Source organism: Buteo buteo, chromosome 9 (assembly GCF_964188355.1).
Source record: "Buteo buteo chromosome 9, bButBut1.hap1.1, whole genome shotgun sequence".
Lineage (NCBI taxonomy): Eukaryota > Metazoa > Chordata > Aves > Accipitriformes > Accipitridae > Buteo > Buteo buteo.
This window is the reverse complement of record NC_134179.1, coordinates 46,299,476-46,327,449: the sequence shown is the minus strand read 5'-3', so window position 1 is coordinate 46,327,449 and position 27,974 is coordinate 46,299,476. Positions and strand designations below refer to the sequence as shown.

The 27,974-nt window shown below is 61.2% G+C and overlaps 2 protein-coding genes across 7 annotated transcripts; one reads left to right on the top strand and one right to left on the bottom strand.

Moving 5' to 3' along the window:
* Nucleotides 1–1,272: 1,272 nt before the first annotated feature.
* Nucleotides 1,273–17,894, top strand: EZH1 (enhancer of zeste 1 polycomb repressive complex 2 subunit). Of its 6 annotated transcripts, none has more exons than XM_075036613.1 (20): nt 1,273–1,334; nt 2,202–2,322; nt 2,918–3,046; nt 3,352–3,471; nt 4,567–4,687; nt 5,314–5,487; nt 6,408–6,510; nt 6,781–6,944; nt 7,797–7,888; nt 8,672–8,852; nt 9,770–9,966; nt 10,300–10,391; nt 10,974–11,014; nt 11,534–11,659; nt 12,716–12,894; nt 13,539–13,634; nt 14,043–14,124; nt 14,267–14,347; nt 14,743–14,827; nt 14,946–17,224. In XM_075036613.1, exons 1-20 carry the CDS (start codon nt 1,324–1,326, stop codon nt 15,004–15,006), a joined length of 2,256 nt encoding a protein of 751 aa, XP_074892714.1. In that variant the 5' UTR covers nt 1,273–1,323; the 3' UTR covers nt 15,007–17,224. The 6 variants fall into 6 exon arrangements, 5 of the variants coding, with proteins under 5 accessions (XP_074892714.1, XP_074892709.1, XP_074892712.1 ...); XR_012651750.1 differs by adding an exon at nt 17,710–17,894 and having other exon boundaries at nt 1,278–1,334; nt 14,743–15,050; XM_075036608.1 differs by having other exon boundaries at nt 1,278–1,334; nt 14,743–17,224.
* Nucleotides 17,681–26,804, bottom strand: CNTNAP1 (contactin associated protein 1). Its single transcript, XM_075036607.1, has 24 exons — nt 26,671–26,804; nt 24,986–25,087; nt 24,521–24,714; nt 24,274–24,421; nt 23,825–24,028; nt 23,571–23,755; nt 23,342–23,485; nt 22,735–22,996; nt 22,506–22,655; nt 22,267–22,438; nt 22,071–22,177; nt 21,845–21,964; nt 21,498–21,701; nt 21,263–21,419; nt 21,003–21,130; nt 20,737–20,904; nt 20,442–20,660; nt 20,125–20,364; nt 19,785–20,021; nt 19,527–19,654; nt 19,296–19,389; nt 18,943–19,176; nt 18,772–18,819; nt 17,681–18,681 (listed from the first exon to the last, which is right to left on the bottom strand). The coding sequence occupies exons 1-24, from the start codon at nt 26,747–26,749 to the stop codon at nt 18,491–18,493; spliced, it is 3,915 nt and encodes a 1,304-aa protein (XP_074892708.1). The 5' UTR covers nt 26,750–26,804; the 3' UTR covers nt 17,681–18,490.
* Between the last annotated feature and the right edge of the window lie 1,170 nt (nt 26,805–27,974).

Genomic DNA, 27,974 nt, shown 5'->3' with positions numbered 1-27,974 from the left:
CCATGCAGCCCCCCCCGGCTGCCCCCCCCGTTCCGCACCGCACAGCAGCAGCCTCGGCAGCTGCAGGTCCAGGCTGCCCTTACCCCGCTGGAGCAGAGGAAGGAGCAGGCAGCAGAGCAGCCGCACCCCGGGGCGCATCTTCCCACCGCCGTGCCCGCTGTGGCCGGGCTGGGGCTGTGCCCGGGCATTTATCCCGGTCCCTGGCCTGGCCCAGTGCTGCCCGCCTGCTCCTGAGCCAATGCCCGGGAAGGTCGGGGGGACGCCGGGCTCCCGCCCCGCCTGACTCAGCGAAGCTCCGGAGGCATCAGATGCGGGGCTGAGGGTACGGACCGGCCCTGCTTGTCCTCCGCGGTCACCCTGGCGGGGCCGCCCGCCCCCCGCTCCCCCCGCGCCGGGAAGAGGCGCGCCGGAGCCCGGACGGCCCGGGGGCGCGGAGCCGCCGCTCCGGGGCAGCCCCCAGCCCCCGTCCGGCGGGGCCGGGGCAGCCGGCGCCCCGCACCGCGGCGTGCGGTGGGGAAGGACGGGGCCCCCGCCGGGGCAGGACCCAGCACCGCCCGCTCCCCGCCGCCGGCGCCCCCGGAGCAGGAAGGCCGCCGCCAACAGCCGCTTCCTGCCCGGCGCCGCCGCAGGAAGCCCGGGGCCCGCCCGGCCGCGGGGACCGGCCCCGCCATCGTCCCGCGGCGAGGCGGCACCCGCGTCCCCCGGGGCGCCGGGCCCGTCCCCGCCCGCTCCGCGGCCCCGGCGGCGGGGCCCAGAAGGGCCGCGACCGCCGGAGCCGGGGCCGCCCCGTCGGGGAGCGCGGCACCGCCGGCCCAGGCCGCCCCCGGGCCCGGAGGGCGGCAAAGCCGGGGCGGGGGCGGGCGCTGCCCCGCCAAGCGCTTCCCGCGGGACCGGGCCGGGCTGCGCAGCAGGGCCGGGCCGGGGAGAGCCCGCGGGGAGAGACGGGGCCGGGCGCAGCCGAGCGTGGGCGAGCACCGGGGCGGGCTGGGCATCGGGCTCGGAGCCGCCGGGCGAGGCCCGTTCCCCGCGGCCGGTGTGCTCTGCGCTGAAACGGGCCCGCCCCGCGGGGCTCCGCCCGGGTCCTGCCGGTGCGGCTCCGGGCGCGGAGCGCCCCCGACGCCCGCGCTGCCCGCCCCGCCGGGGGAGCCCCGTACGCCCCCGCCCCGCCCGGCACCGGCAGCGGCAGGAGCGGGGCGGGGCCGCAGGGCGGGGCCTGAGGCGGGGCGGGGGCGGGGCCGCGGCGCGGGGCGGGGCCGTCCCGGGGCGGGGCCGGGTGCGGCGCAGGCGCGGCTGCGCAGGGGCGCGCGGCCTGCCCCCGGCGCGATGGCCGAGGAGTGAGTGCGGGGCGGGGCCCGGGCCGGCGGTGCGGAGCGGGGCCGGGGGGCGACGACACACGCACGGGCCGCCGGGGGCTCCCGCGGGGGGCAGCGGGGTTCCCGTGGTACCGGCTGGGGCCCGCGGCCGCCTGGGGCAGTGGCCGCGCCGGGCGGCGGGGCCGGGACCCGCTCCCCCGCTCCAGCGGCGCCGGCCGGCCTTGGCCCGCTACGGTGCGTGTCACCGGCGCAGCCGGGCTGCGGGCCCGTGCTCGGCGCTGCCGCCGCCTCCGTCTCCGCCGTTGCGGCCCCGCGGGGAGCCGCTCGGGCCCGGCCGGGGCGGCGGTTCGGAGCCCCCAGCGCCGTCGCGGTCCGAGGCCGGGGCGCCCCGGGGCCGGGCGGGGGGAGCGGCCCTTGGCGCGGGGGCCGGGCCAGGCCGGGGCTGCACCGCGGCCCGCTCCCGGCCCGGCCGGGGCGGGGGCCCGGGAGCCGCCGCTGCTCCCTCGCCCGGCCCCGGGGCTCTCCAGCGGCGGGGAACCCAGCGGACCCCCGGGGCTTCTCGGGGCTGCAGCGGGGCTCCGGGGCCGCCGTCCGTTGCGCTGCCGGCGGAGGGGTCGTGGGGGCTCCGGGGGGGCAGGAGAGGCCGGACCCCGGCCAGGCTTGGTTCCCCGCTGCAGCCGACGTCCAGGAGCTCCCCGGGCTCTTCAGTGCGCTTTGTGCCGCGGTTGTTCCCTAGCTAGGGCTGGTGCGGATTTACGCCGTTAGTTTTTCCTCGTTAGTGTCTGTGATGCATTTAAAATCCACAGGGATTTTTTTATCCTAATAGCACTTGTTTACAGGATTAAGCTCTCCATCGTTTGGTAATTTATTCCTTCTGTACTTCTATAGAAAAATGGAAATCGCCACTCCTCCAACATCGAAGTGTATTATATACTGGAAAAGAAAAGTCAAGTCTGAATATATGCGTCTCCGGCAGCTCAAGAGGTTTCAGGCGAACATGGGAGCTAAGGTAAAGACATATCGGTGGTAGCTCTAGCTGAAAGGGTATCTCCTAAATGCTTCACTTTAGCTTATGGTATTTGTGCAGCTATCAGATGGGTGCTTCATCCTGTGGATTGATAAGCTATGTGTTAGTTGCAAGCTGGATAAGTTGGAAGAGAGATTACTTCTCCTCATGCTCCATTATTAGCCTCGAGCCGTGCAGTCAGTGTCTGTTGTACGTAGAAGTCTGTTGCCTGAGTACTTGCATAACTGCAGCAAGAGGATTCACTTCTACTTGTTCTTTAAAGTATCTCCCTGCTTGAACCCTCTCTGTGCTGGTGGGTTTCAGATGGCTTGCTCTGATACTCCTCTCCTTGGCAGGCAGGATTTTAGAAGAGGTCAGCTGGGATCAGGAGTTATCAAAAGCTACTGGCTGTTGGGTAGATTTTCAACACTGTTTTGTACCAATACTGAGTTTAATTAGAATTCCATCTAATGAGCATCATCAATTTGAAATGCTCTGCCTTGCGTACATTTTGATGCTTGAAACAAAATCTCAAGAGGGGCTTTAGTGTTCTCCACATGATTTCTTAAATGTTGAGTGCTGCTTTCTCTCATTTCAGGCTCTGTTTGTGGCCAACTTTGCGAAGGTTCATGAAAAGACTCAGATTCTGAATGAGGACTGGAAGAAGCTTCGAGTCCAGCCGGTGCAATTGATGAAGCCAGTCAGTGGGCATCCATTCCTAAAACAGGTGTGGAGAGGAAAAGGGGCACAGCAGCAGCAAGTGTGAACTAGAACCGGGGCTTTGCAGGGAGCTGTGAGGATACGGGACTAGTTTTTGTGTGTGCTATCCTATGTTAGTGTCAGGCCGTGCCTCGCACTCTTCTGGGATGCAGAAATGGGCAGAAAAACCCTCCAAAGGCTTTTCCTGTGAAGGAGTCCCAAAGAGTGAACCAGGGGCTTCATTGTGTTTGTCCTGAAGTGCAATTTCCCTCTGGCTGTGAGTGCCTCCCAGGGGCGGTTTCCTCACTGCCCTTCTCTTTACTTGTATTCCAGTGTACTGTTGAGAGCATTTTCCCGGGATTTCCAAGCCAGACGCTGTACATGAGGACCCTGAACACAGTGGCACTGGTGCCCATTATGTATTCCTGGTCCCCTCTTCAGCAGAATTTCATGGTATGTAGGAAGGCTGTGGAGCGTGAGGTCTTGGTGCAGTTAGTGTGTAAGCGTTACGTGGTTGTGGAGTGATTATGCCTTCTTCAACCCACTTGTTTCAAGCAGTGTCTGCTCAAGAGATGACGGAAGGTATCGTTTTAGTTGCTTGTTTTGTTGAATCCCATAGAACAGCCTTGTATCCACACAGTCTTGCCCAGCTAGTCTCTCCTTTATACCTGACTCCTTGATAGGGTCACCATTATTTCACAGGATTCAAGGACTAAATATGTTTTTGGGGGTTTTGTTTTGGTTTTGTTTGGTTTTTTTTCTTAAGATTTTTCTTCCCATTTAAATGAAGAATTTTATTTCTTAGGCAGGTCCTTTCCTTTGTGACTGGATTACCATGCTGGTCTCATTGTAAGGATGCTACTGAGGATTAGTCCCTCTGTCATAGCAGTGAGGGGAGTGATTTAAATGCAGATTTTGGTGTGGTGTAGTTAAGATTATTTGTTAAACAAACAGGTGGTCTGTGGCTAGCCTGGCTCGTTGCCTGGTGTGGGGTGTGGATGTGTTCCTGCAGCCTGCAGGGCTCTCTGAAGCCTCCGGAAGCAGACTGGGGGAGTAGTGTGACACCAGTGGCTGTAATGCAAAGGGTTGATCGGTGGTGCCATGGCAATGAAGGTTCAATGTCCTTGCTCCTCTGGTTAACGTGATAATGCTCCTCAGCTTTGACTGTGTTCCTCTGGGGAGTGAGTTACCGGTTTGCCTTTCACTGTTCCAGTTCTACTCTGCCTCGAACACAATCTCACTGACATTTTTTGGCTGTTTATTATTCTTGGCAATATGTGTGTTTCTGAGTTTCTGTAAGCCTTGGAGGCACTGCTTTTCTTTTTTCAGAGCAAACTGCACTTTCAGGGGTCGGTCAGAGTTATGCTGCTGGCATGGGATAATGAAATATCAGTGATGAGACATCTGAAACTGCAGCCAGGGAGGCTGAACCTTTGCTTTGCACTGTGCTGTCTGCAGGTCTGAATGGACAGGAGCAACCTCAGACACACAGCCTGGCTGGGGATCAGCAAGGACTGGTTTGCTGAGTTGTATCTGATCTCTTTTCAGGTGGAGGATGAAACTGTTCTGTGCAATATCCCTTACATGGGAGATGAGGTGAAGGAAGAAGATGAAACTTTCATTGAAGAACTTATTAATAACTATGACGGGAAAGTTCATGGAGAGGAAGGTAACCTGGCAGCAGTCAGCCCTGTCCATTCAGTGTCTTGCAAATAACATATCAAAGTAGTTTAGAAGTCAAAAGGTGGCAGCAGTAACCAGCTTTTCTGTGGGAGCTCTTAGAGCAGAAAAACAGGATCATGCCTGCTGTTCTAGTTTGCAAGGACACAGTCCTGCCTTTTGATATCCCACTCCGTTCTAGGCCTGGGGTGCTCTGGAGCCGATGCTCTTGTTCACAGGGGTTCACAGGCGTGCTCTGGGATGCTGAAAAACATGCTAGAGGTTAGGAGGCGCTCTGCAACCTTGTTTTGCTTGTGACCTTAGAAGACTTTAATCAGTCTTTTCAGAATTGAAAAGCTGGTGTGTTTCCATACAGTGCTGCCTACCCCGTCATAAAACTCTGTCTGGAGGGAGGAAGACAGTGGAAAACTCACTGATATGGCCTGTCCTCAGGTTGCTAAAAATGATACACCACTCTTAGGACTCTCTAGTAGTAAAATCCCGCCTATCCTTACAAAATGGAGAGAAAGGTTCTGGTTGCTAACAATGTCATCTGGCTGGCTTGTGATTTACCACCACGAGGCGTGTGAAAGATGATGGCACTACGACAAACTGGCTGACATCTCTGTGTTTCAGAAATGATTTCAGGGTCAGTCCTCATCAGCGATGCTGTGTTCTTGGAGCTAGTGAATGCCCTGAATCAGTACTCGGATGAGGAAGAGGAAGGACACAATGATTCTGAAGTTAAACAGGAGGATGGGAAAGAGGAGCTGCCTGTCACAAGGAAAAGAAAGCGAATTGCAGCGGAAGGTGGGTTTGGGCCACAGAAATTGGGGTTATGTTGGTCACATTTCCATCCTGCCCTGCCTGACTAGCTGGCCACTGCTCTCCTGCCATCACTCTTGGTTATTAATGTGTCGTTAAGGGTAGTGACCAGCTTGGCAAGTTCTGGTACAGTAGTTGAAAGCAGAAGGGAAATCGGTTGTTCTCACTGTCCCGTGTGGACAGGATAAGAAGTCACCAGCTTAAAGTGTGGTGAGGAACAATTTAGATGAGTCATCTGGAAAACTATTTCATGGTAAGATTAGCAAAGTAGTGGGGTATTATCTGAGGAGGCTGCAGGATCTCTGCTCTTGGAGGTTTTAAAGTGCCAGTCTGGCAAGCGCATGTCAGTACATTTGTAGGTAGATCTGATTCTGCTGTAGACCAGGGAGGTGGACCTTTTCAAATCCCTTCCAGACCCCTTTTCCATATGTTTGTGTTCCTCTTCCCCCCCTTCCTGTGCCACTTGGAGCTCTTGTTGCATAGAGGAAGCTCTGGTTTGTGGGATTTTCATGCGTCCTGCATGACCTCAGGAGTGCTGACTGGTAGTTTCATCTTTGTCTTTGGTTTATAGTGATATGGATAGCACAAATACTGGGACCTTTCATAGGTGTAGAATAGCATTGTCTGCAAATCCTGTCTTGGTAAAAATAAATAGTAATAGTCCTTAAGAAATTGTTAGTACTTCCATCAATACATTATGCTACTCTGAAAGTGGCAGAGTGTACTGCATCTGGAAATGCTTTAGCCTAGTTGCAGGACAAAAGATTTATATGTTGTATATTGGATTACATTTCTGTCTCTTAAAATACAATTCCGAACACCTACTGGAATCGCTCCCGGTGGAAGAAGGAAAGACATGTTCACATCCAGCTTAACTGAGGAATTGTCTCTCTTCTTTTTCTCAGGTAACAAGAAGGGTTCAAAGAAGCGATTTCCAAATGACATGATATTCACTGCTATTTCTTCTATGTTTCCTGAATATGGCTTCCCAGATGATATGAAAGAGAGGTAGAAGATCTCTACTTAAGTTGTCTGTTACCTTTCTTAGCAACAATTGAAATCTGTATTTCAGAAAACAGCACTGTGCTCTGACCAGAAAGTAGAGCTCAGCTGGCTGCAGGCACCGTGAGCAGAGTGGGTTTTGAATGTTAGAAACTTTAGTTTAGCCTCAAGGTATCTGGGCCAGTAGGACGCTGGCCCAGATAGTAATGTAGTCATGTAAAATGTCCCAAATCAGGAAAGCTTGCACATCTGTGGGTGTTTCTGTTTGTCAAATAGGTACAGGGAGCTCACGGAAGTGTCGGACCCAAACGTGCTGCCGCCGCAGTGCACTCCCAACATAGATGGGCCATGCGCGAAGTCTGTCCAGCGGGAGCAGTCCCTGCACTCCTTCCACACCCTCTTCTGCCGCCGCTGCTTCAAATACGACTGTTTTCTGCATCGTAAGTGCAGTCTCGGCCGGACGCTTCCCTAGAGCCCTTTTCTCCTCATTTTTCCTCAGTGCTTCATACCTCTGTCCACCTTGCTTAGTGTCTGTGCTGCAGTCTTTAGAGGGTGGTGCTTCCACGGAGTTTGCAGTGGAGCCTTAGGAACTGACAGGTGCCCAGAAGCCTTTTATAAAGATGGCTCCACTCATTTCCTCAAACGGATGGTAAATCGACCTGCGTGGCCGTCCCCTCTTTCTCACCATTGTTCAGCACGCTGCGTTCGAGCCTCCTGGCAGTTTGTGCCAGAAATACTGCCGTGACTAGACTTTACTCTTGCTTTGCAGAAGCTCATCAGGGAAAGGCATGAATGTTTCACTTCCAAAGTCTGGACATGCCCCTGTGTTTTGTTGCCTCACTGGAACTTACAGCTTCTTCTTAGTCATGTTCCTGCGGTTTGTCCTGCCAAAGCCTTTTGGATACTGATTAGCTGTTGGACCTGCTGTTTCCCAGGTCTAAGGGCTTCTTTGGAAAGTCACAAGACTCTTTCCAGTGAATTATTTATTAAAAGATATAATATTAAGATCATGTGGTCTTTTTGTTTCAGTCTGAAAACAGATCTTTTTCCTATGGCCTCTCCTTCCCAAGTGTTCCCCCACTGCTGCTGAGTCCCTGTCATGGGTTGGAGCAGGGCTGGCCAGGAGGTCCTGCTGCCTCGTTCCCTGCTGCTGGGAGAGCTGCTCAGGCACTCTTGCTGACTGTGTCAGGCTCCCACTTACCTTAGTTGAGCTCGTGCTGCCCCTGTCCCTTGCAATGTGGGGGGAGACTCTGGGGTGATGCTAATAGTAAAGATAACTGTTATTTTTTCAGCTTTTCATGCTACTCCTAATGTGTACAAACGAAAGAATAGAGAGACCAAGATCGAGCCAGATCCTTGCGGAGCAGACTGTTTCCTCTGGCTGGTATGTTTCTGTGTTGCTGCTTTTGAAACCACGAGAGAAGTGGCCTGGGCAGCCTTGCTCTGCAGAACTCTGTGGGTCCTTTTCACAACTTTGATGATTTTTCAGAATTAGTTCTAATCCTCATAGGATTCAGGGGAGTGTGAATCCAAATGCACACCTTGCCAGATGCATATTTTAGTGAATCTCCAACAAAGACTGATTTCATAGCTAGCAGATGGGAAAATGTGGTGACAAATTATTTCTCTAGACTCGGTGCAGCACTTGAAAAATGAAGCCCAGGTTAAAAATGCTAGGGAAGGAGTCTAGCACATGTGGGGAAGGCTCGAACTATTTTAGAAATGATCTTTCAGAAACGCAGCCTAGCTGTGTTACTGGGCATGAGAGCTGCAGATCGGAAGAGCTGGCTGCAGGGACGTGGGTGCGCTTGGTGGTGTCGGAGCTGGTCAGCTGGCTGAGATACAGGATGTCCCAGGGAGCTGCAGGGCCGGAGCAAAGGGAGAGGCCAGGATAACTTCATTGCCAGGGCAAGAGACTGGGGAGCGGACTGGAGGGCCAGGGCTGGGGAGCCTCTTCCGAGCGGGCAGCGACGCTGAAGGAAACAAAGCGGGAACGTGTGGTGGGGCAGGCGGCAGGGCCTTGGCAGTCGCTGAAGTGACCACGCATGGCGGGTCTTCCACCTTCCCTTGGTGGTGGCAGGGCAGGGCTTGTGCCAGGGCCTGTGGAAAAGCCTTTTTATGTTCCCTGGTCATCTGCCATCCGCCTTGTCTTCTGCTCTGGTTGCAGGAAGGAGCCAAGGAGTTTGCTGCGCTGCACAACCCCAGGTCCAAGTGCTCAGGCCGGCGCCGCCGGAGGCACCACGTGGTGGGTGCTTCCTGCTCAAACACCCCAGCTTCTGCCGTCGCTGAGACGAGGGAGGGCGACAGTGACCGAGACACGGGCAACGAGTGGGCCTCTAGCTCCTCGGGTACGATGCCAGCCCAGAGACACCCCTCTCCCCTCCGGCGGTATGAGCAGTAAGGCCAGGCGGCACCTTGCAGCTGGGGCCTTTCCTGGCTTGCCTCTGTGTCCTGCACAGCAGTGTGGATTTCAGAGTTAGCAAACAGAGTTGGTGTTTCCAGCTGGGCTTAAACAAACATGAGGGACACCAGGCCCTGCCCCTGCTGCTGTGGGATTCGCTGTCCTCTTCCAGGAAGGAGGAATCTTGCCAGGCAAAGTGAGAGCTTTGCTGGGACCTGCAAAGCCAAGAGCCCTCGGCTCTGAGCACCTTGCCTGGCAGTTCACGAGGAAAGTGCCGAGGCAGCGCTGGTCTGCACGCTTGTCCCTGCTGCAGCACAGAGCAGTGGCCAGGGAGCTGTTGAGGCGGGGGGCTTGTCCGTGGACCTGCCAGGGGTGAGCGCTTCTTCGGTGCTGCAGATGAGCACCAAGCTGCTCCTGTCATGCCAGGGGAAGTGGTGGTGGCTGGGGCAGAATGAGCTCCTGGGGGGCAGAGGGCTCCCATACATCTGGGTCCCATCTAGGGCGGGAGAGGAGGGAGCAACTTCCTCGTCTTTGGGCCTCTCTGGTGCTGCTGCTCTGGTCAGGGGGCTCCGTCCTGGGCCAGCCCTGGAAGGGGAAGGTGGCACAGTGGCTCTGGTGCTGCCTTGCTGCGAGGGGGCCAGTGCCACTATCCCGACTGGTGCTGGGCTGCCTGACTAGAGGCAGGAGCTTGCAGCAGGGAGCGTGGTGCAGGGCTGCCGGGAGGTATAGAGGTGTCCTGGTTTCAGGTGCCGGGGTGAGGCAAGGTGTCAGGCACTGCTAGGGGACCGCTGGCCTCGGGAGCTGTGACAGCGAGGGTGTGTTCTCCCATGCTGTGTTTGGCCTAACGTCTGCCTTTTCTGCCAGAGGCGAACTCCCGCTGCCAGACCCCCACCAAGCAGAAGCTGAGCCCGGCTTCCTCCCAGCTGTTTGCGGTGGAGACACCACAGGAGCCCGTTGAGTGGACGGGAGCTGAGGAGTCGCTCTTCCGCGTCTTCCATGGGACCTACTTCAATAACTTCTGCTCAATTGCCAGGCTGCTGGGAACAAAGACATGCAAGCAGGTGGGTGCCTGGAGAGGGCAGGCACTGCAGTGCCTGGCCCAGCAGCAGGAGAGAGCTTGCCTGTTGTTTTTTCTTCTCTGCCACAAACCACCTTGAGGAATGTGTTGCATCAACACTTTGTGTGCCTGGCAAGGCAGGTGCTCTTGTTTCCCAGGCAAGAGAAGCAATGGCACCTGTGGTCAGTGAAACTGGGGGCAGAATTGTCCACTTACTGGCCCCGGGACTGGGACCCCCACTGTGTGTGCTTGCTTGCACTCTCTCTGTTTATGCTTTAGATAAAACCAGCTTGAGTACACTGAACTTTATTCTTTTTTTGCTTCTGTTCTTTGGTAGGTCTTTCAGTTTGCAGTGAAAGAATCGCTTATAACAAAACTGCCAACAAACGAATTAATGAATCCATCCCAGAAGAAGAAAAGGAAGCACAGGCAAGTGTTGGACAAGCTTGTTTTGTTCTTAAAATGCAACCAGATCCACTGCTTTCTGTGCCAGCACATTCCTGGTAATCCCCATCTGGCTCCCATCTGTGTGCACATCCCACTGTCGCACAGGGCTGTTGGCTGGGCGCTGGCCCCTGGCCTGTCTCCCCAGTGCTGCTGCCCTGGCTGGGGGGCTCTGCAGCCCTGGGCTCAGCCCCGGAGGAGAGGGCAGCACAGTGCCCGGCTGTAGTGCCGCACTGCTGCAGGAGGGACAGTACTGCTGTCCTAACAGCACCCTTAGCCTCAGCTCCCTGACTTAGAACCTACTTTTTGTGTGCTGATCTCATTGTGTCCAGTATTACTCTGGCTCTACTATTTGCCTCAAATAACTTCTGCTGTAGCTGCATCATTCTCATCTTTCTCCACTTTACGGCTGTCTGGTGGTTATTAATGCATGAAGCTGCCAGACAGCCTCGCTGGAATCGCCTGTCTCCCGCTGTCGCGCTTGACCGGCGGTGCCGAGCAGTCGTGGCCGGCTCTTCCTGATGGAGGCTCGCGCGTCCCCTCAGACCCTCTCTGCTTCTCTTCCAGGCTGTGGGCTGCTCACTGCAGGAAGATTCAGCTGAAGAAAGGTAGCGTTTGCTGTGGCTGCGTCACGTGAGGTTTGCGTGGCCACTGCCCCGTGGGATCGAGTTCTCTGTCTCTGACTCACGCAACGGGACGGCTGCGTCCTGCTCTCCAGCCTGGCAGCTGCAGCAGAGCAGAGTGGGAGCGGTTTCCCCCAGCCAGGCTCCTTGGGGTGCCTCGGGCCGGTCCCGCTGCAGCTGTGCCATGGGAATCGCCGCCGTGCCAATGCTCCCTTTGAGGCTGTATGTGCAGTGCGGTCTTGCTCCAGCCAGAGGGGAGGCTGAGGTTTGGTGTGCAGCCCCGCTGTAAAATGGGCTGTTCGGGGCAGAGCAGACGTGTGCCGTGTGCAGGTAATCACAGCCATGTGTCTGCAGGAGCTGTGCACTGGGTGCTGCTGGGCTCCCAGCCCTCTGCAGGCAAATGAGAAGCTTGCACCTTCCCTGCTCCAGAGCCCTGGGCGTGTTGCTTTTAAACGTTTCTGCAATATGCAGCTTCTAATCCGGGCATTTCTCCTCTTGTTCTAGATAATTCGCCTACCCAGGTGTACAACTACCAGCCCTGTGACCACCCCGAGCATCCCTGTGACAGCTCCTGCCCTTGCATCATGACTCAGAATTTCTGTGAGAAGTTCTGCCAGTGCAACCCTGACTGTAAGGAGAAACCTGGGATTATCGGGCAGGAAAGCAGCCAGCTCTCCTGACACAGACCAGAGGGAGGGTGCAGAGTTGAGACTTGCTGGAGGCCTGCTTTGTGCCTGCTTTGTGCCTGCTTTATTCCTGCATTCACTACTCTGTCCATCTGCAGCAGTTTGATTAGCAGTCTGCTAAAGTCCAAGGGGAAACTGTTCCATGCTGCCCAGTGACTCTCAGCAGCTGAGATATGTGCTCTTGTTAGAGAACACTTGTCCACATATCTGCATCCAGCATCAACAACCCCTGGCTGATGCTGCTGGTTCCCTGAGAGCAGGATGCGTGGCCAGCAGTTAGGGTGGGAGTTGGGTCACTGCTCTGCTGTGGTTATTTTTCCTCTCTGGGCTTCCATTCCCAGCTCTGCAATGGAGATAACTGCACTTGCCCACACCAGTGGGGCTTCTGAGGATGGATTTGTTAAGGTTTATGACACAGCTTGGGGCTGGAAGGACTACAGGGTGAAAGGGAGCCAACTCAGGCTCAGTACTGATCTGTTATGTTTATGTTATCCAAGTAGTTTATTTGCAAACTGCACATAATTAGTCCCAAGAGGCAGAGCAGCGTCTCCAGCCATGCAGATGGGAAGGACCCTGTGCATGGTCTGTGCTTTGTTAGGGGTGAGCAGTGATCAAAGCTCCTGTGCGCACAGAGTGTTTCTGTGATTTACTTCCAGCTCCTGGGTGCCCAGGCTGCCTTGTGTTCACCTTGTCTCATTGTGTTCTTAGTGAGCGCTGTCCTGGTGACTTCGGGGGGCAGGAAGGCGGGCTGGGGGCTCCTGTCTCTGCTGCCCAGAGCAGAGTGAATGTGGAGCTCTTTATTAGCACAAAGGCACATTCCTTATGTTCTTATGTTAGCAGGGTGGTGGGCAGGCAGCGTAGCCCATTGTCACAGACAGGCTTAGTTCTGTACCTGCCCAGGGCCTGCCAGGGAGGACATCTGGTGGGGCAGGGACACTGCACGGCCCCTCTATTCTCTGAAAAACCTCATGGTGCAAAACCATGGGCTGTGTTGCTGCAGGTCAGAACCGCTTTCCAGGCTGCCGCTGTAAAACCCAGTGCAACACCAAGCAGTGCCCGTGCTACCTGGCTGTGCGGGAATGTGATCCGGACCTCTGCCTGACCTGTGGGGCTTCAGAGCACTGGGACTGCAAGGTGGTCTCCTGCAAGAACTGCAGCATCCAGCGAGGTCTCAAAAAGGTACTGACAGCAGCATGGCTCTGGACTACTGGCAGGGGGCTGCCTCGGGGTAGAGCTGATAACCAGAGCTCCTGCTGTGTGGGAGAGAGTGTGTGAGCCACCCGCAGCTCCCTGAGTGAGGAGGTCTGGGAGAGAGGCTGCTCTGCCCCAGGCTTCTGTAGCACTTAATCTGGAATATGGATTATGGATGTGAAAGTTAGGAGATGGGAGTTATATCAGGAAGGGTGAGAGCAAGGGCATGTAAAAAGTGACTGCAGAGAGAGGTTTAGTCTTGAATTCTGCTGGTCAGGGCAAGGAATTGCGTGTAAAAAAGACAAAAATTCAGAGAAAGATGCAAATTAGTGGGTGTCAAGTAATGTGCAGCTCCAGCCTAATGGTGCTATGATATGTAAGTCTGTAGGGAGCTGTGTGTCACCTTAATCCAGGGGATGCTGACCCTGTGATGTTGGGACTTCAAGTGTGGCAGCCAGCACAACACGGCTGTTCCTGGGCACTGCCCTAACCCCGGCATGTGCAACAGTTCTGGGAGGTGGAGAGCTCTTCACTGTTGCTTTCTGGTCTCCCTGATGCATGGGGCCTGACCTGTGTGCTGGGAGGTGGTGGGCCTGCTGACCATAACCGTTTCCTTTTCACCTTGGCTTCAGCATTTGTTACTGGCACCATCAGATGTCGCCGGCTGGGGGACTTTCATCAAGGAATCTGTGCAGAAGAATGAGTTCATCTCGGAGTACTGTGGTGAGGTCAGTGCTTCTGCCCATGCTGGGGCTGCTGTGGTGTGTGCTCGGGAGGCTGCATTTAGTGGAAGTGCTTCCTTCGGCTGCTGGTCCGGCGGCGACAGCATGCCTTCCCCAGCTTGACCATGGTCGCGGGCTCACTCAGACCAGGTTTAGAGATTGAATCTTGTACTATTTTGGGACCCATTTCAGTACCTCTGGGCCCTCCGCTGTGGAGGAACATGTCGTGTATGTGCTGCTCCCTGAGAGCCCAGCTTTTGCCTCTGTTCTCTCCCTGGGAGCCCTGGCAGGCTCGTGCCCATTGGGGTGGGAGGGCAGGAGGGTGTTTCCAGGAGGTGGGCGAGCGCTGCTCCTCACAGCGATCCTCGCTGTGCCCTCAGGCGCTGAGTCTCTCAAGGCATTCTCCTTCTCCAGCTTATTTCACAGGATGAGGCTGACCGGCGAGGGAAGGTCTATGACAAGTATATGTCCAGCTTCCTCTTCAACCTCAACAATGGTAACTCGCCTGGGGCTTCAGGGGGTGGAGGAGACTTGGGCTTCCTGGCAGGGGGCTGGTGGCTGGGCAGGCAGTCTCAGCCTGTCATCCGAGCGGCAGGCCTCTCTTTACACTACAGTTTTCTTTTTCATTTTTTTAATAGATTTTGTTGTTGATGCCACCCGCAAAGGAAATAAAATCCGCTTTGCCAATCACTCAGTGAACCCCAATTGCTATGCCAAAGGTGAGATATCCCTGCCCAGTCAGACCTTGGTGGGGGATGGCTCTCTGGGGTCCTGCTCAGCTCCGGGATTGCAGTGGATTCTCTGGGGTCCCAAGTCACCCTGAGCCTGTGGGAGCAGCAGAACTTCAAAGACCTGGACAAAGTCTCCTCCTCTCTGCAGCAAATCACATTCCTGCTGGTGAGGGCCCCACTCAGCTCTGTGGTGGCCCCAGCCTCACAAGGAGAGATTGCTGCTAGAGGGTGGCTAGGAGCTCCCCAGGGAGCACCCCGTTGCTGCTAGGCAGGAGCTCGGGTACCGTGGCCCCTGGGAGGTGGCCAGGCAGGGCAAAAGTGCTGTGAGACCTCCTGGCCTGAGCTGGAGCTGCAAGTCTCTGATGTTGTCTCTCTGGTTGCAGTTGTGATGGTGAATGGAGACCACCGGATAGGGATCTTTGCCAAGAGGGCCATCCAGGCAGGAGAGGAGCTCTTCTTTGATTACAGGTACCTTGGGGAGCAGCTGGCTGGGAACTGGGGTGCAGGGTTGTCCCCACTTTCTGTGCACACGTTTGTGGGGAGCGCGGGAGGTCATTACAGCAGCTGTGACTTTCCTGTCTTGTAGGTACAGCCAAGCAGATGCCCTGAAGTATGTCGGCATAGAGAGGGAGACAGATATCATCTAGGCTCTGTGTGGGGCAGTCGCCAGCACACCTTGCTGCTGCACCTTGTAAGCAATGCCATGTTTGCTTCACGCTGACATGACTGCTGCTGTTCCCGTTGCTGTGTGTGTCACAAGTGCTACTTTCCATCCAGACGCCCAGAGAGAGACTCAGGGCAGGAGTGTGAATGGCTGCTGCTGGGGTGGCAGCTTTGCCAGCCCTGGGCTGGGGCAGGCTCTGGAGCCTTGCTCTGCGAGCAGTCTCCCGGGCTGGAGGGAGCCCGTGGACCAAGGCAGCTGGGGCTTGAAGAAAAGCTGTGGTGCAGGAGGAGGGACAGCTGCAAATTCTCAGTCTCTTTCCATTTTCTGCCCACTGCTGGAAGAACAAGAGCGAGTGAGGTACTGCCTGCACTGAGACCTGGGGCACAGCTGGGAGGCAGAGGGGCTGGTGGTCCCCTCTGTCCCTGTCCCCTGGGATAGGCTCTTGTCTTGGGTGCTACCTCTTGCTGCCTGTTTTGTCCTGTTGACAAGGACAGCAACAGGGTTGGAAGCCATAAAGACACGGCTGCAGTGGTCCCTGGGCCCCAGGCTGCTGTTGCTGAGGCTCCGTTTCCCCTCTGCCCCAGCTGGCTGGGGGACAGAGACCGCCTGGCCGTGACTGGCATGGCACGATGCCTGGGGATGGGGAGAGCAGCACTATGCAAAAAGTCACTTTGGGTAGGGTTGCCACTGAGCTGGTTAGAGACAATGTTGCGGGGGTGCTGCTGCACGCACAAGAGGAGTCCAGAGGCAGCAGGAACCCGTGAGCCCTTCCAGCCCGTGGTGTGGCTGTGGTGTGGCTGTGGCACGGCTGGTTGGCTCGTGCCTGTCCCCAGCTGCTCTGCTGTTTGGCCCTTCTGGGGCTGGTGCGTGGATGCTTCTGCCGGGCAGTTTTGGGGCTGCAGAGGGGGGCAACTCCTGCTGACCGGCTGGGGCTGCACCCGGAGCAGGAGATGGCCTTGGCCACCCTCTGCTCCAGGCAGGTGCTTCCTGACCATGTGTTACCAGAGCTGGTTCCTCCACCCTGCTCTGTCAGGACGCTCCCTTTTGGAGCAGCACAGGCTCTGTGGGAGGTGTCGGGGACTTCAGGAGCCAGCAGAGTGGCTCCCCTTGGGGCGAGAGCCTTTCGTTGTGCAGGACTTGTTAAATGTTGCTGTGATGAGGTTTGAATAAGGTGCAGCAGACCTGCCACTGTCTGCGGTGACCCAGGGAAGGCTCCTCAGAAACCAACCTAGGGGTTTCTGACACTCTAGTCCTGGTCCTGGCCCTGGAGATAAAGGGGAAATGTTCTCTGGCAGGGTGAGGTTTGGCCTTAGCACCCCATGCAAAAAGAAAAAGAAAAAAGCACTTTAATCCTTCTCAGCTGGCAGCTGGGCCCCAGGTACCACTCTGGTGGTGGAGGGACCACGGCTGTCATCTCTCAGCAGCACCTTTGCAGGGACGTTGCTCTGGGCCTGGGATGGGGCAGTCTGGATGAGGGGGCTTTTCCCTGAGCAGGGCCTGGGGTGACCTGAAGGATGGGGCTGTCCCCTAGGAGCCATGTACACTGCCAGCCAGCTGCCCAGGCTGATGCTGGGTGCCGGAGGGTGCTCCGCCGGGTGTCCAGTGCTGGGGTCCCAGGATGGCACAAGGAGCCCAGCTGAGGCCTGACATGGCATTGAGGGGGCTGGAGCCCCTCACCCCCGTAGGGTGTGAGGAGGGTGGGTAGTGTTTGCCTGGGGGCACTGCACAGAGGTGAGCAGCACTGGGGCCCTTGCCCTGCTTCTTTGAGGAAATGCGGGGCTCCTAAGGCACAGCCCCGTCCCAGCCCTGTGGTCCATGAATGCAGGGAGGTGCTGGGTCTGCCCTGGGAGCCAAACCCTCCCTGGCACAGCCCTGCGCCATGCTTTTCCCAGCCTCCCCCATGGCAGGCGAGGCTGCCCGTCTGTCCTTCCTGCTGTCTGTGACTCTCTCCTGGGGCTCGGATGGGTTTGGGTCTGTCTGGAGCAGCACTTGTACCCTGGCACCTGCCTGAGCCCTGCTCCCTGTCGCCTCCGTCCGCCCAGCTCACCCCGACCCTGCTCTCAGCTCAGCGTCCTCTGCCACTTTGGCCATATCTGCACTATGCCAGGCTTGTGTCTGTGGTTTGTTGACGGTGAATAATAATGCACTTTAAAAATAATGTGGCTTGTAGCCTTTGTCATAATAAAGTGGTAGTGAACATCCTCCTGTGGCTTGCTGGCCTCTGTTACCCTAGGGAGCAGCTGGCAGCAGCATGTTCTCTGCCTGTTGTGGGCTCATTCTGCCCAGTGGGGCTCATGAGCAGCCCGGTGCCACCAGTTACCCTAACTGGTGCCGGCTCAGGGCTAGGAGGCAGCAGAGGTGCATGGTGGGGAGAGCAGGACATACTTATGTATGTACAAGCATAGCAGTGGGCTGAGCTGCATCCAGCCCCAGCTTTCTACATCCTGCTCCGGGAGTGGGAATTGCCGTTGGCTGTGCTGGTCCCTCACCCAGGTGCAGGCTGCCCCTGTGTGCCCAGGCTGCCGAAGCAAAGGCTGGGGACTGTCAAACACCATCATTCTGCCTTTATTTGAGTATCTTCACATCTCATTCAGCAAAACAGTTTTTTTAAAAATAAAGTGCCCAGTGGAGCTAGGCCTTTGGGTAGATAAATGCATTTCTGTAACATCGTCTTACCACAATACAGCGAGTGAACAGGAGATTTCCCTGGGCTGGAGGTAATCGGCAGGACCGGCACTTCGTACAGAGAAGTAGCAAACTACAGACCACGTACCACGACACGCGGAACGTAACACCCGACAGGAGCTTCCATTTGGTTTTTTATACAAACCGATAGAATAAAAAAATCAGAGTGTAGTAGAATATCCAGCAACAAAAATGGTAGAAAGGATCCGTACCTGATTGTATGAAAGCAGCATCTCAGCAAAGTGCGGTGGCGTCATGCGTGGCAGCGGCAGCCGTTGCCCGCACGGGCAGGGTATTGCTTGGCGTGCCCTGGGCTGTGCCCAAGGCTGGGTATTGCGTGGCTTCCTTCGTGGCTCTGGCTAAGCGAGCAAAGCGGTGGGTAATCTACGCACGGGCATCGCTAACGGGTCGGCAGCAGCCGGGCACACCCAGTGCGCTCCCCTGCGAAAGGGAGGGTGGGTGGGCTGCCTGGCCCTGGGGCTCCCCACCGGAGGCAGGGCAGGATTTGGCAGCTCGTGGGAGGCAGCAGCCTGCCTCTGGTGTGGGGGCTGCCGGCATGCCCACCCGGGGCGAGCGGGACCCTGGGGCTCGGTGGGTCACAGCCACGCTCCGGGGCCGGGTCAGTGGCAGCCGCGGGGAGGAGCTGGCGGTCGGTGCAGTCCGGTCCGGAGGTGGGTGTTGGCAGTTCAGGTGCTCGGCCCTTTGGTCCCGCGACGCTTGCTCGTCCCCGGGCGGCTCCCAGGGCTGCGGGGGCTGCGAGCCCATCCCACACCCCGGCCCCACTAGTCCCCTTTCGCCTCCTCCAGGATCTGGGGCAGGTTCTGGTCCTTGCGCACCGACAGCGGTTTGGCAGCGCTGCCGTAGTCCTGGATGGCCTTGGGCTCGTTGGTGTGGTAGGAGCCCTTGTAGCGGTGGTAGTAAAAGTACAGCAGCACCAGCAGCCCCCCGAGCAGCAGGAGCAGGAAGGTCACGACTGCGGGGGAGAGGTGGTGGTGAGGGGTCGGCGGGGGGCACGGGGCCAGGGCAGAGGTGGGGAGACACACCGGCCAAGCGCTTCACTTACACCCAATGATGATCCCCATCCAGCCATCATCGTGCACGTGGGGGAACTCTGCAGAGACAGAGCGGGCGCCTGAGACTGGGCTGCAGGGGGGTCTGGTGCTGGAACATCCCTTCTGCAGCTGATGCTTGCCGGGGGGCTCCCTCCCAACTGGGGTCCCACCACCGCACCTACCTGTGCCCATGTACCAGGGGTCCATCTCAGGAGGGATGAGGATGGTGGTGAGGGGGAGCATGGAGGCACAGCTCGACTCCACCAGCTCCCCCCGGATGCTGTAGGGCCGCACAACACTGGTGGGGCGGAAGATGGCTTTGAGGGGGACGAGGCTGTTAAACTTCACCCCTGAGAGGCAGCCTGAGAAGCCGGGCGTGTTGTAGCGCTGGATCTCAGGGTCGATCACGCCGGTCTCTGTGGGGGCACAGAAGGAGAAGGCTCATCCCCTGTGGAGGGCGAGGACCACGCTGGGCAGAGGAGACCCTGGAGATCTCAGCATGGGGTGGGGGAGTCGAGGGCAGGACCCAGCTCACCCATCACGCGCCCCAGGTACAGGTTTTTGGGCGAGTCCAGCTTGCTGTCCACGAACAGGGAGAACTGCTGCTCCATGACAGGGAGATAGTCCACCTGGGAGGCAGGCGCACGGTGTCAGCACCCGCTGAGCCTCCTCTGCCTCCTGCCACCCTGCCCATGCCCCCTCCTAGCCTGACCCCCAGCCCCGCAGTCCCCCAGGCCCCGGCGGGGAGGATGCCCCTGCCCCGTACCTGGGTGTACAGCGTGCGGTGCAGGCGGGTGATGTTGACACGGTGGGGCCTCCCGTCCGTCACTGGCTTGGTGGTGAGGGCAAAGACATAGGGGCTGGTGCCCAGCTGGTAGCGCAGCTGCAGGCTCCCTGCGGGACGAGCGGGGCCGTCAGCGGCGCCTGGGCTCTCGGTGGGCGAGCCCACCCCCTCCATAGGGCTGGTGACTGGCATCAGGGTGGAGGAGGGTCCCCTGTGCTGGGGAGGTCCCTCTGCCCTCACCGTCGTCCTTGATGAGCACGGCCATGTAGTCCCTGACGAAGGAGCTGACGTAGAGCAGCACGGCAGGCGCCGAGGTGGTGCTGAAGCTGAAGCTGACCTCCTCGCTGGTGAGGTTGTAGCCGGGCAGGGGCTGCCAGGGGCTGCTGATGATGCTGGCGAACTCGCGGGCGGCGTACAGCGACATCGGCAGGATGTTGTACCGCACCCAGGTGCCCTCCTCGAAGTACCCGCCGATGTCTGCGGGGGGGACAGACAGGGTGACGGGAACGCCGGCTCCTCTCCCCCATCCCGGCCCCGGGGAGGGCCCCCACCCTTGGTGCAAGCAGGTGCACCCGCTCACCGTGGTTGCAGAAGGGCCCGTCGAAGGCGGAGATGCTGCAGTTGCAGCTGTAGTGGCTGTAGCGCTCGACGCAGAGCCCGCTGTTCTGGCAGGGCACCGGCGGGTCCTGGCAGTGGCCGGTGCAGTTGACCCGCACGCCTTCCGTCTCGTTGGCTTTGCCCTCCAGGTTGAGCGTCACCCCATTCATCCGCAGCGCCCGCAGGCACCCCAGGAACGGACGCATCTTGTGCTCTGCTGCGCCTGCAGCGGGGCCGAGACTCAGCGCCCTGTGGCACACGGGGACCTGGGGACACGGGGACGCAGCCGGGGGCTCTCACCGACGTAGAGGGGCCTGTCGAAGTTCAGGTGGACGAAGCTCTGCGGGGGGGCCGGCCGCACTACCCAGGGCAGCTTGTCCACCCGCAGCCGCGCCAGCTTGACGTTGAGCTCAGCCTTCACCTGGTGCCACTCGTCATCGTTCCAGGGCACCGCCGACCGCACCGTCAGGTTCTCGTCCCCGTTCCCGATGTCGTAGGCAAACACCACGTCCCTGGTGGCTGCAGGGACATGGTGTCGGGAGGAGCCCCCGGCCCCACCACCCCCTGCACCCCTGCACCCCCTGCCCGCCCGTACTGTTGAGCTCAACGCGGATGTAGTTTCGGGAACCGGGGTTCTCTAGGAAGACACCAGACAGCGCGGTGGTCTTGAAGTAGAAGGAGATGTCGAGGCTGTGGTTGGCCTGGAAGGTGGGGAAGAGCAGGGCTGCACCCCTGTTGAAGGAGACGGTGTTCCAGGTGTTGCCTGTGGGGAGCAGGAGGGGCGGTGAGGGACGGGCAGCGACCCTCCATGGGCATGGGACTCCTGCAGGCAGGGGACCCTCTGCGGATCTGATCACTCACGATCTCCATAGCACCGCAGGGGCCCTAGCAGGAACTGGGCTTCAGAGCCGGAGCGGTTGGTGTCTCCGACCACAACCTGGGTGACAGGTAGGTGGTCCACGAAGGTCAGCAGACCCTTGTCCGTCCTCCTGCAAATGGTGCATGCATTGGAGGGGCCGTGAGGGGCTTCTGCCCCTTCGCCAGCATGCACCCCTGCTGAACCCCCGCCTGAACAATCCAGAGTCTGTGCCCCCTTGTGCCCACAGCCCCTGCCGACTCACCACAGCGCATGGTCAGCGTCGCAGTTGCAGAAGTACTTGGGGTCAGCACAGTTCTTGTCCAGCCCGCAGGCACAGCGCTGGATGCCCGGCCGTGAGCCCCCCCAGTAGTAGTGCCGCTCATCATGTCGGCCCATCCAGAAGCTGAAGGGCAGCCCAGCTGTGGGCACAGGGGAGGGTGAGGACACGGTCCCACAGTACAGCCTCGCGGCATGGCCACACTGCCCCCGGCACTCACAGGGGGTGTTGAGCAGGCGGGAGCTGTAGCAGTGGAGCTCGATGCGCTGCTCGCAGTACTCAGAGGCATTTGCCAGTGCCGAGACCTCAGCCCAGGAGGCGTTCCAGTACTCCACAGCCCCCAGGTAGGGCTGGTCCACACTGGAGCCTGTCACCCGCGTGGCGTAGTGACGGTTGTGCCGGATGATGGTCCATGCTCGGTCCTCTGCGGAGGTAGGGGGGCTGTTAGGACTGGCCCCCCCGGACACCTCTGCTCCCTCCATCCTGCTCCAGCCCTGATACACAGGCAGGGGCTGGTCCCCGGGGGCACTGGGCAAAGGGACCCCCATGCCCTCCCGCCGCCCCCACCTCGGATATCGCAATACACCGTGAAGGGCTTGAGCGGCCCACTGCCATCTGGGTCGATCGTGTAGTTCCCTGAGGTTTTCCCGCTGACCCGGTAAGCATCGCATGACTCCTTGTAAAGGGCTGGAAGGGGGAAACAGGGCTGGGGTCAGCACGAGCGGGGTGTCAGGCAGCGGGAGGAGTCGCAGGTGCCCTTCCTGACCCCCGACCCGTGAGGCGCCAGGCTCACATTTGTGGCAGGTCTCCCCCTTGTACCCCGTCAGGTCGCAGATGCACATGAAGTCGTCCCAGGACTGGACGCAGCGGCTGTCGTGCTCGCACAGGTTGGGGGTGCACCTGAGGGCGCAGATGGCTCCTGTCCTGGCACTGGCACAGTCCCCCGTCCCCCACCCGCTCCCAGCCGGTACCCCTGTCCCAACCGATACCTGTCCGTGATGCCGCAGACGTTGAAGAGTACGTTGAAATATTGCCCCAGCCGGTGCTGCACCAGCAGCTCCACATCCACGGGCTGCAGGTCCACGTTCAGCATCTGCAGGCAGCCGTGGAAGGCTGTCTGGTTCGACCGGCAGCCGGTGACCGAGGCCGGCTTGGGGCAGCCTGCAAGGCACAGTGTGGTGAGCGGCTTCCAGGCACCCACCGCCCCCAACCCCGCTCCGCCACCCACCTCCGAAGAAGTACTGGCTGCCGGTACGGAGCTGGAAGGGGTGCGCCACCCGAAACTCGGCGCCGTCGTCATCATCAATGGTCACCACGGCTGAGCCGTCCCGCGCCACCAGCTGCACCGAGTGCCAGAAGCCGTCGTTCAGGCGATGCCCTGTGCGAGGAGAGGAGGGCTCATGGGGAGGCACTGCCGCCAGACCCACCCCCGGCCCCACGCCGGCTCCCCAGCCCACCTGCAGCAAACTCCAGCTTCTTCTTGCCAGGCTGTGCGATGGAGACATTGACCTGCCCCTCACTTAGCACCACCTCAAGGGAGCCCAGGCGGTCGGCGAAGCTGGTGTAGAGCAGGAGCCCGGCGGTGTCCCAGGAGCGGAAACGGAAGCTGACGGCCAAGCGGTTCCTCCGTGGGATCCCCGGCACCCGCACGTAGTTGTTGATGCCGGCGAAGGTGATGGGGGTGTTCAGCTGGTCCTGGCAGTAGTGGCCCACGCTGCCCTGGGGGTGACCGCGGGAGGTGGTGAGGAAGAGGATGCTTCCATGGCGAGGAGGCCCCCCCCCATCCCCACAGCCCTGGCCCCAATAGCCCCCGCTCGATCCCATCGCCTGGCAGTGCCGGGCAGGCGCCCTGGGCCAGGGACGACCTTGCACGGTCGATGTGGCACCACTCAGCTGAGCACAGCCGCTGCCTGGCCTCATGTCACCCCACATCTGGGGGGAGCCTGGCCCCAGGGAAAGGGTCGCCCCACAGCGGGGCTGAGGGCGTGGCCCTCCTCCAGGAAACGGGTTCCCCCATGGCAGAGATGGGACCCCCAGGGAAGGGGCCACCCCCCAGGGCTGGACCTCAAAGCGGATGTTGGGTCTCCGGTGCCGGGCCAGGTCGGCGATGTTGACCCCATTGAAGATGATGTTCTCCACGCAGCCCCGGAAGTTTTGCCGGTAGGTGAGGTGCTGCTTGTCCTGGTCGATCACCCCCCCAAAGAAGATCTGGGAGGCAGAGGTGGGGGTTTAGCCCCTCACTGGGGGATGTCGCGGGTCAGCATCCCAGCAGCTCCCTGCCTGCCGTACCCACCTCGGTGTCAAGGTCGAGCTGGTTGAAAGTGCCGTGGCAGCGGAAGCGTTTGACCTCCCCGTCCAGCGTCAGGTTGACATGGTGGCCGTAGCGCTCGATGTGCAGTGAGTGCCAGTGCTGGTCATCCAGGAGGCTGCCCACCGCCACCGTCGTGTGGCCCTCGCTGGCGTGCAGCGGGCTGCTGCCTGGGGAGGGGCAGCCTCAGCCAGCGGCCCCCCAGCCCTGCATCCCCCGACCCCCCGGCCCCAGCTCACCTAAGCTGATGTGCAGGAGGAGCTGGGCCTGCTTGAGCTCCACCGTGATGTAGTCACCCTGCGAGCCCTCCCCGTGCATCAGCACCCCGTCCTGCTCCAGTGTCTTGAAGTTGAAGGAGATGTCATCCTCGAGAGTGCTGATCCTCTTAGCCCGGAAGCGGTAGGAGATGGCGTCATCCCCATCGAAGTAGAGCACGTGGGACCCTGGGGAGAGCAGAGCAGCCCCAGCCACATCACTGCCCGCAGCAGCAGGTGCCCCAGCATGGGAAACTCTCCTTTCTGCTATGGTTTATGCCAGAGCTAATGACTGCAGATGGCTTGGACACAATCCCCTCTGGGAAAGGATTTTCTGGCACGCAGCGCCAGGGGCTGGTCCCCTGCCACGTGGGTGGCTGGGCCACGATACCACCCTGCGCAGGGCTGCTGGAGCCCCCGGGCCGGGTACTCACGGTAGGGGCAGCCATAGAGGCCCAGGCGCAGCCCAATCTTCCCACGCGGGTTCCAGGCCACCGGGATGATGCGGACGTAGCGCGCGAGGATGGGGTAGTGCAGGTCGTGCCGCACCACCCCACTCTCGTTCACATTCCCGAAGAATGTCTGGGGACGAAGAGCTACCATCAGCACCTCGCACTGGGCCAGGGTCTCTGCTATCGCCAGGGCACCCCCTCCCACAGGGACCCCTAGGCACCTCCCTACCCAGTTGCTGCCCTGCTGGAAGAAGGGTTTCCAGCTGGTGGGGTGGTCTCCGTAGAGCACAATGTAGCGCGTCAGCCAGTCGTAGGTGTTGAAGGTCCCCTGCGTGGCCACCGCATTTATCCGGTGCTTTTGCATCAGGTCGATCTGGAGCCAGGGCTGCTTGTCCCGGGGGTCAGGGGACCAGCCGCTGGTGCCTGCAGGGGGAGAGGCTCAGCCGGCCCCACAGCCTGGTGCCCAGTGGATCCTGGCTGAGCAGGGGCTGCTTGCTCAGCCACACTGCAGCACCCTACTGTGGGTGGGAGCTGGAGGGCTGCGGGGCTCTCCCCTGTCCCTGGGGGATGCTGAGGGCTCTGCCGTGGGCACCCGAGGACCCCTCAGCCCCACACGAGGCAAGACCTTGCTGGGGACACCACTTGCCCATGGCCCCCCACCCCATCTGCACCCTGGTCCTGCGGGGGGACTCACTGTGCAGCCGGGCAAAGCTGGCCGAGTAGAAGATGTTGTATCTGGAGGAGGCACCGATGGATGAGGAGTAGAGGGGAGCGACGAGCTCATCGTAGCAGGGTCCTGCAGGGAGAGTGGGGCTCAGGCACTGAACTGGGCGGTGTCGCCGCGGCAGCCTCCCCGGCCTGGCCCTGCGGGACCCCGCGGACCCTGCGTGCTGTGGGGACCCTGCGCGCTCTGGGGACCCTGTGGGACCCCGCGGACCCTGCGGGCTCTGGGGACCCTGCACGCTCTGGGGACCCCGCGGACCCCACAGACCCTGCGTGCTGTGGGGACCCTGTGGGACCCCGCGGACGCTGCGGGCTTTGGGGACCCCGTGGACCCTGCGGACTCCGCGGGCCGGCGGCGCGGCGGGTCCAGCTCCCGCTCTCCCCTCCCACTGCAGCGGAGCTGACACACCTCTGCGGGCCCCGGCGCCCGCACCAGCCGCCTCCGCACTGACGTGGGCGCCGGGACCCCCCCGCCCCGCCCCGCCCCGCCGGGGCAGAGTCCCGCGTGGGAGGCCGGGGGGCCCCCGTGCAAACCCTCGCGGCATCTGCAGAGGAGGCTCCGGCGGGGCCGAGGTCCCGACTCCCTCGCAGGGCTCCCCCCGGCCGGGTCGGACGGAGCCCCAGGAGCGTTTGCTGCACCCCCAGCCCTCACTGCAAGGCCAAGGGCAGCCGCGCTGCGCCCATGCTGCATCACCCCCTGCCTCCATCACCCCCTGCCTGCATCGCCCCCTGCCTGCATCACCCCCTGCCTCCATCAACCCCTGCCTGCATCGCCCCCTGCCTGCATCACCCCCTGCCTCCATCACCCCTTCCCTGCATCATCCCTTCCCTCCATCACCCCCTGCCTGCATCGCCCCCTGCCTCCATCACCCCCTGCCTGCATCGCCCCCTGCCTGCATCGTCCCCCGCCTCCATCCCCCGCAGCCAGCGGGTCCCCGGGCCACCCCGGCCCTGGGGGAAGGGGCCAAGGGCCCCGGCTCAGCGGGGCCGCAGAGAGCTGTTCGGTGAGGCCAGGGCCTTGCCGGTCCCCGTCCCCGGGCAGCCGCCCCCCGCCCCTCCCGCCCCAGGGCCCGCGTCTAGCCCGGTGCGGCCCCGCGGCGGGGCCGGCCCGGGGCGGCGGCGCTGGCCGAGGTGCTGGCGGAGCCCGGCCGGGTCCCGCGGGGCTGCCCCCGCTCGCCGTGCTGCCCGGACACGGGGCCGGGCCGGGCCGGGGGGGGCCGGGGGCCCGAGCCCCCTCCTCGGTAGGGACAGGGGGCCGCGCCGGGCGCGGCGATGCGGCGCAGCGGGGCGGGTGCCCGGGGCGTCCCTGGGCATCCCCGGGCATCCCGGATCCCCCGGGGCCCCGGAGGCTCTGGGCGGGCGCGGTGCGGCCGGCGGAGGGGCTGCGGCGGGGCGGTCCCGGGCAGGGCGCGGCGGCGGGGGCGGGAGGGCCGCGCCCGGCCACCCGTGTCCGGCGGTGACCTTGGGGACGGCGCGGACCGGGGCGCCGGGGGGGTGCCGGGAGGAGAAAGGGGGGATGCCCGGGAGAACGGGGGTGGGGGGGGGGGTGGCCGGGGGCGGCTCGGGGGGCTGGGGCGGCTCGGGGGTGCGGGGCCGGGGTGCGGGTGCGGTCCCGCAGTGCGGACCGGCCGCTCCCGGGGCTGCGGCCCCACTTACGTGCGAAGCAGCCGGGACCGGGGCGCAGGAGGCCGGCGCAGGCGGCGAGCAGGAGCCCGAGGAGCCGGCGAGCGCCCATGCTGGAGCGCCCCGAGCGCCCTCGGCGCCGCCGCTCCCGGTGCTGCAGCCGCGCGGCGGAGCGGGGCCGGCGGCTCCGCCCACGGGGCGTGGGGCGGCGGTGGCGGCGGCGGGGGGGGCGGCCCCGGGACCGGGAAGGGGGGGGGGCGGAGGGGGGGGCCGCGGGGGCCGGGCTGAGCGCAGCGCAGAGCCCCGGTCCCCGCCCCAGCCTCCCCCGCTCCCGAGGGATGCTCCCGCCGGGAACCCGGTTCCCCCGGTCCTCGGCCCCGTCGGCACCGTCCTAGAGCGGGGCGGGGGAGGGGGGGGGGGAACGGCAGCCCCGGGCTGCCGCCGGGCCACGGCTCGAGGCCTCCGTGGGGTCGGGGCGGGGGTGCGTGGGCAGAGCGGGGCACGGGCAGCGCGCGGCGTGGGACGGACGCAAGCGGGGCCGTGCAGGGAGCACCCCGGGCATCACCGGTTCCCGCGCGGCCCCCGGGCCTCGCCGTGCCCAGCCCCGCCCCGAGCTCCCGCCGGGGGGGGCAGCATAGCCCCTCTCCACAGACCCGGCCCCCCCCAGACACGGCCCAGGCGCCCAGCACCTGCGGCGGCAGCGGCGGGGGGGGTTGGAGCGGTGCCCGCCAGCCCTCCCGCAGCAGATGTGGCGGCAGTTTGTAATCAAGCCACAGATTAAGGCCTGCGGGTTTCGGGGTCGCCCGTCTCTCCGGTGGTGCCGAAGACAGGATTTAGCCTGTGCCGAAGATGGGATTTAGCCTGTGTCTGTTCCTAAACATCCCCAGACATCCACGGAGGGGACGGGGGGGCTGGCAGACACGTGGCCTACATACGCTGCCTGCCTCCCAGACCCCGTGATGCCCTGTGTGTGTCCCCCAGCTCTGCAGGGAGTCCCCCTCTCCCAGGAGCCCTGTGCAGCACCCCAAGCCCAGGCCCAAGGGACAGGGATACACCGGGGGCCACTGGGTCCAAGCAGGGTCCTGGTGCTGGGCAGGAGCCTGGCCTGGCTGTGCTCAGCGCGGCAGCTCCACACCGCTGGCATGAGGGCACTGCACCAGGCCTGGCAGCATCGTGCCGGGCACCTGGCTGCCGCCGGGCAGGGCAGTGCGGCTGTCACCTGCGCAGTCGGTGCTGGGGCCGCTTCCTGAGCAGGCAGAGCTGAGGCCGGGGCTGGCGGGCAAAAGAGGGAACAGAAAACCCCAGGTGTGGCAGGGCTGCCGGGCAGCCGACGGCAC

Coding starts and splice junctions, on each gene's coding strand:
- EZH1 (XM_075036608.1), top strand. Junction 2,323..2,917: donor AGGCGAACATGGGAGCTAAG/GTAAAGACATAT, acceptor CTCTCATTTCAG/GCTCTGTTTGTGGCCAACTT. Junction 5,488..6,407: donor AAAGCGAATTGCAGCGGAAG/GTGGGTTTGGGC, acceptor TCTTTTTCTCAG/GTAACAAGAAGGGTTCAAAG.
- CNTNAP1 (XM_075036607.1), bottom strand. CDS start 26,749: ATGGGCGCTCGCCGGCTCCTCGGGCTCCTGCTCGCCGCCTGCGCCGGC. Junction 23,486..23,570: donor AGCTCGACCTTGACACCGAG/GTGGGTACGGCA, acceptor TCTGCCTCCCAG/ATCTTCTTTGGGGGGGTGAT. Junction 22,997..23,341: donor GACCCAACATCCGCTTTGAG/GTCCAGCCCTGG, acceptor GGTCACCCCCAG/GGCAGCGTGGGCCACTACTG.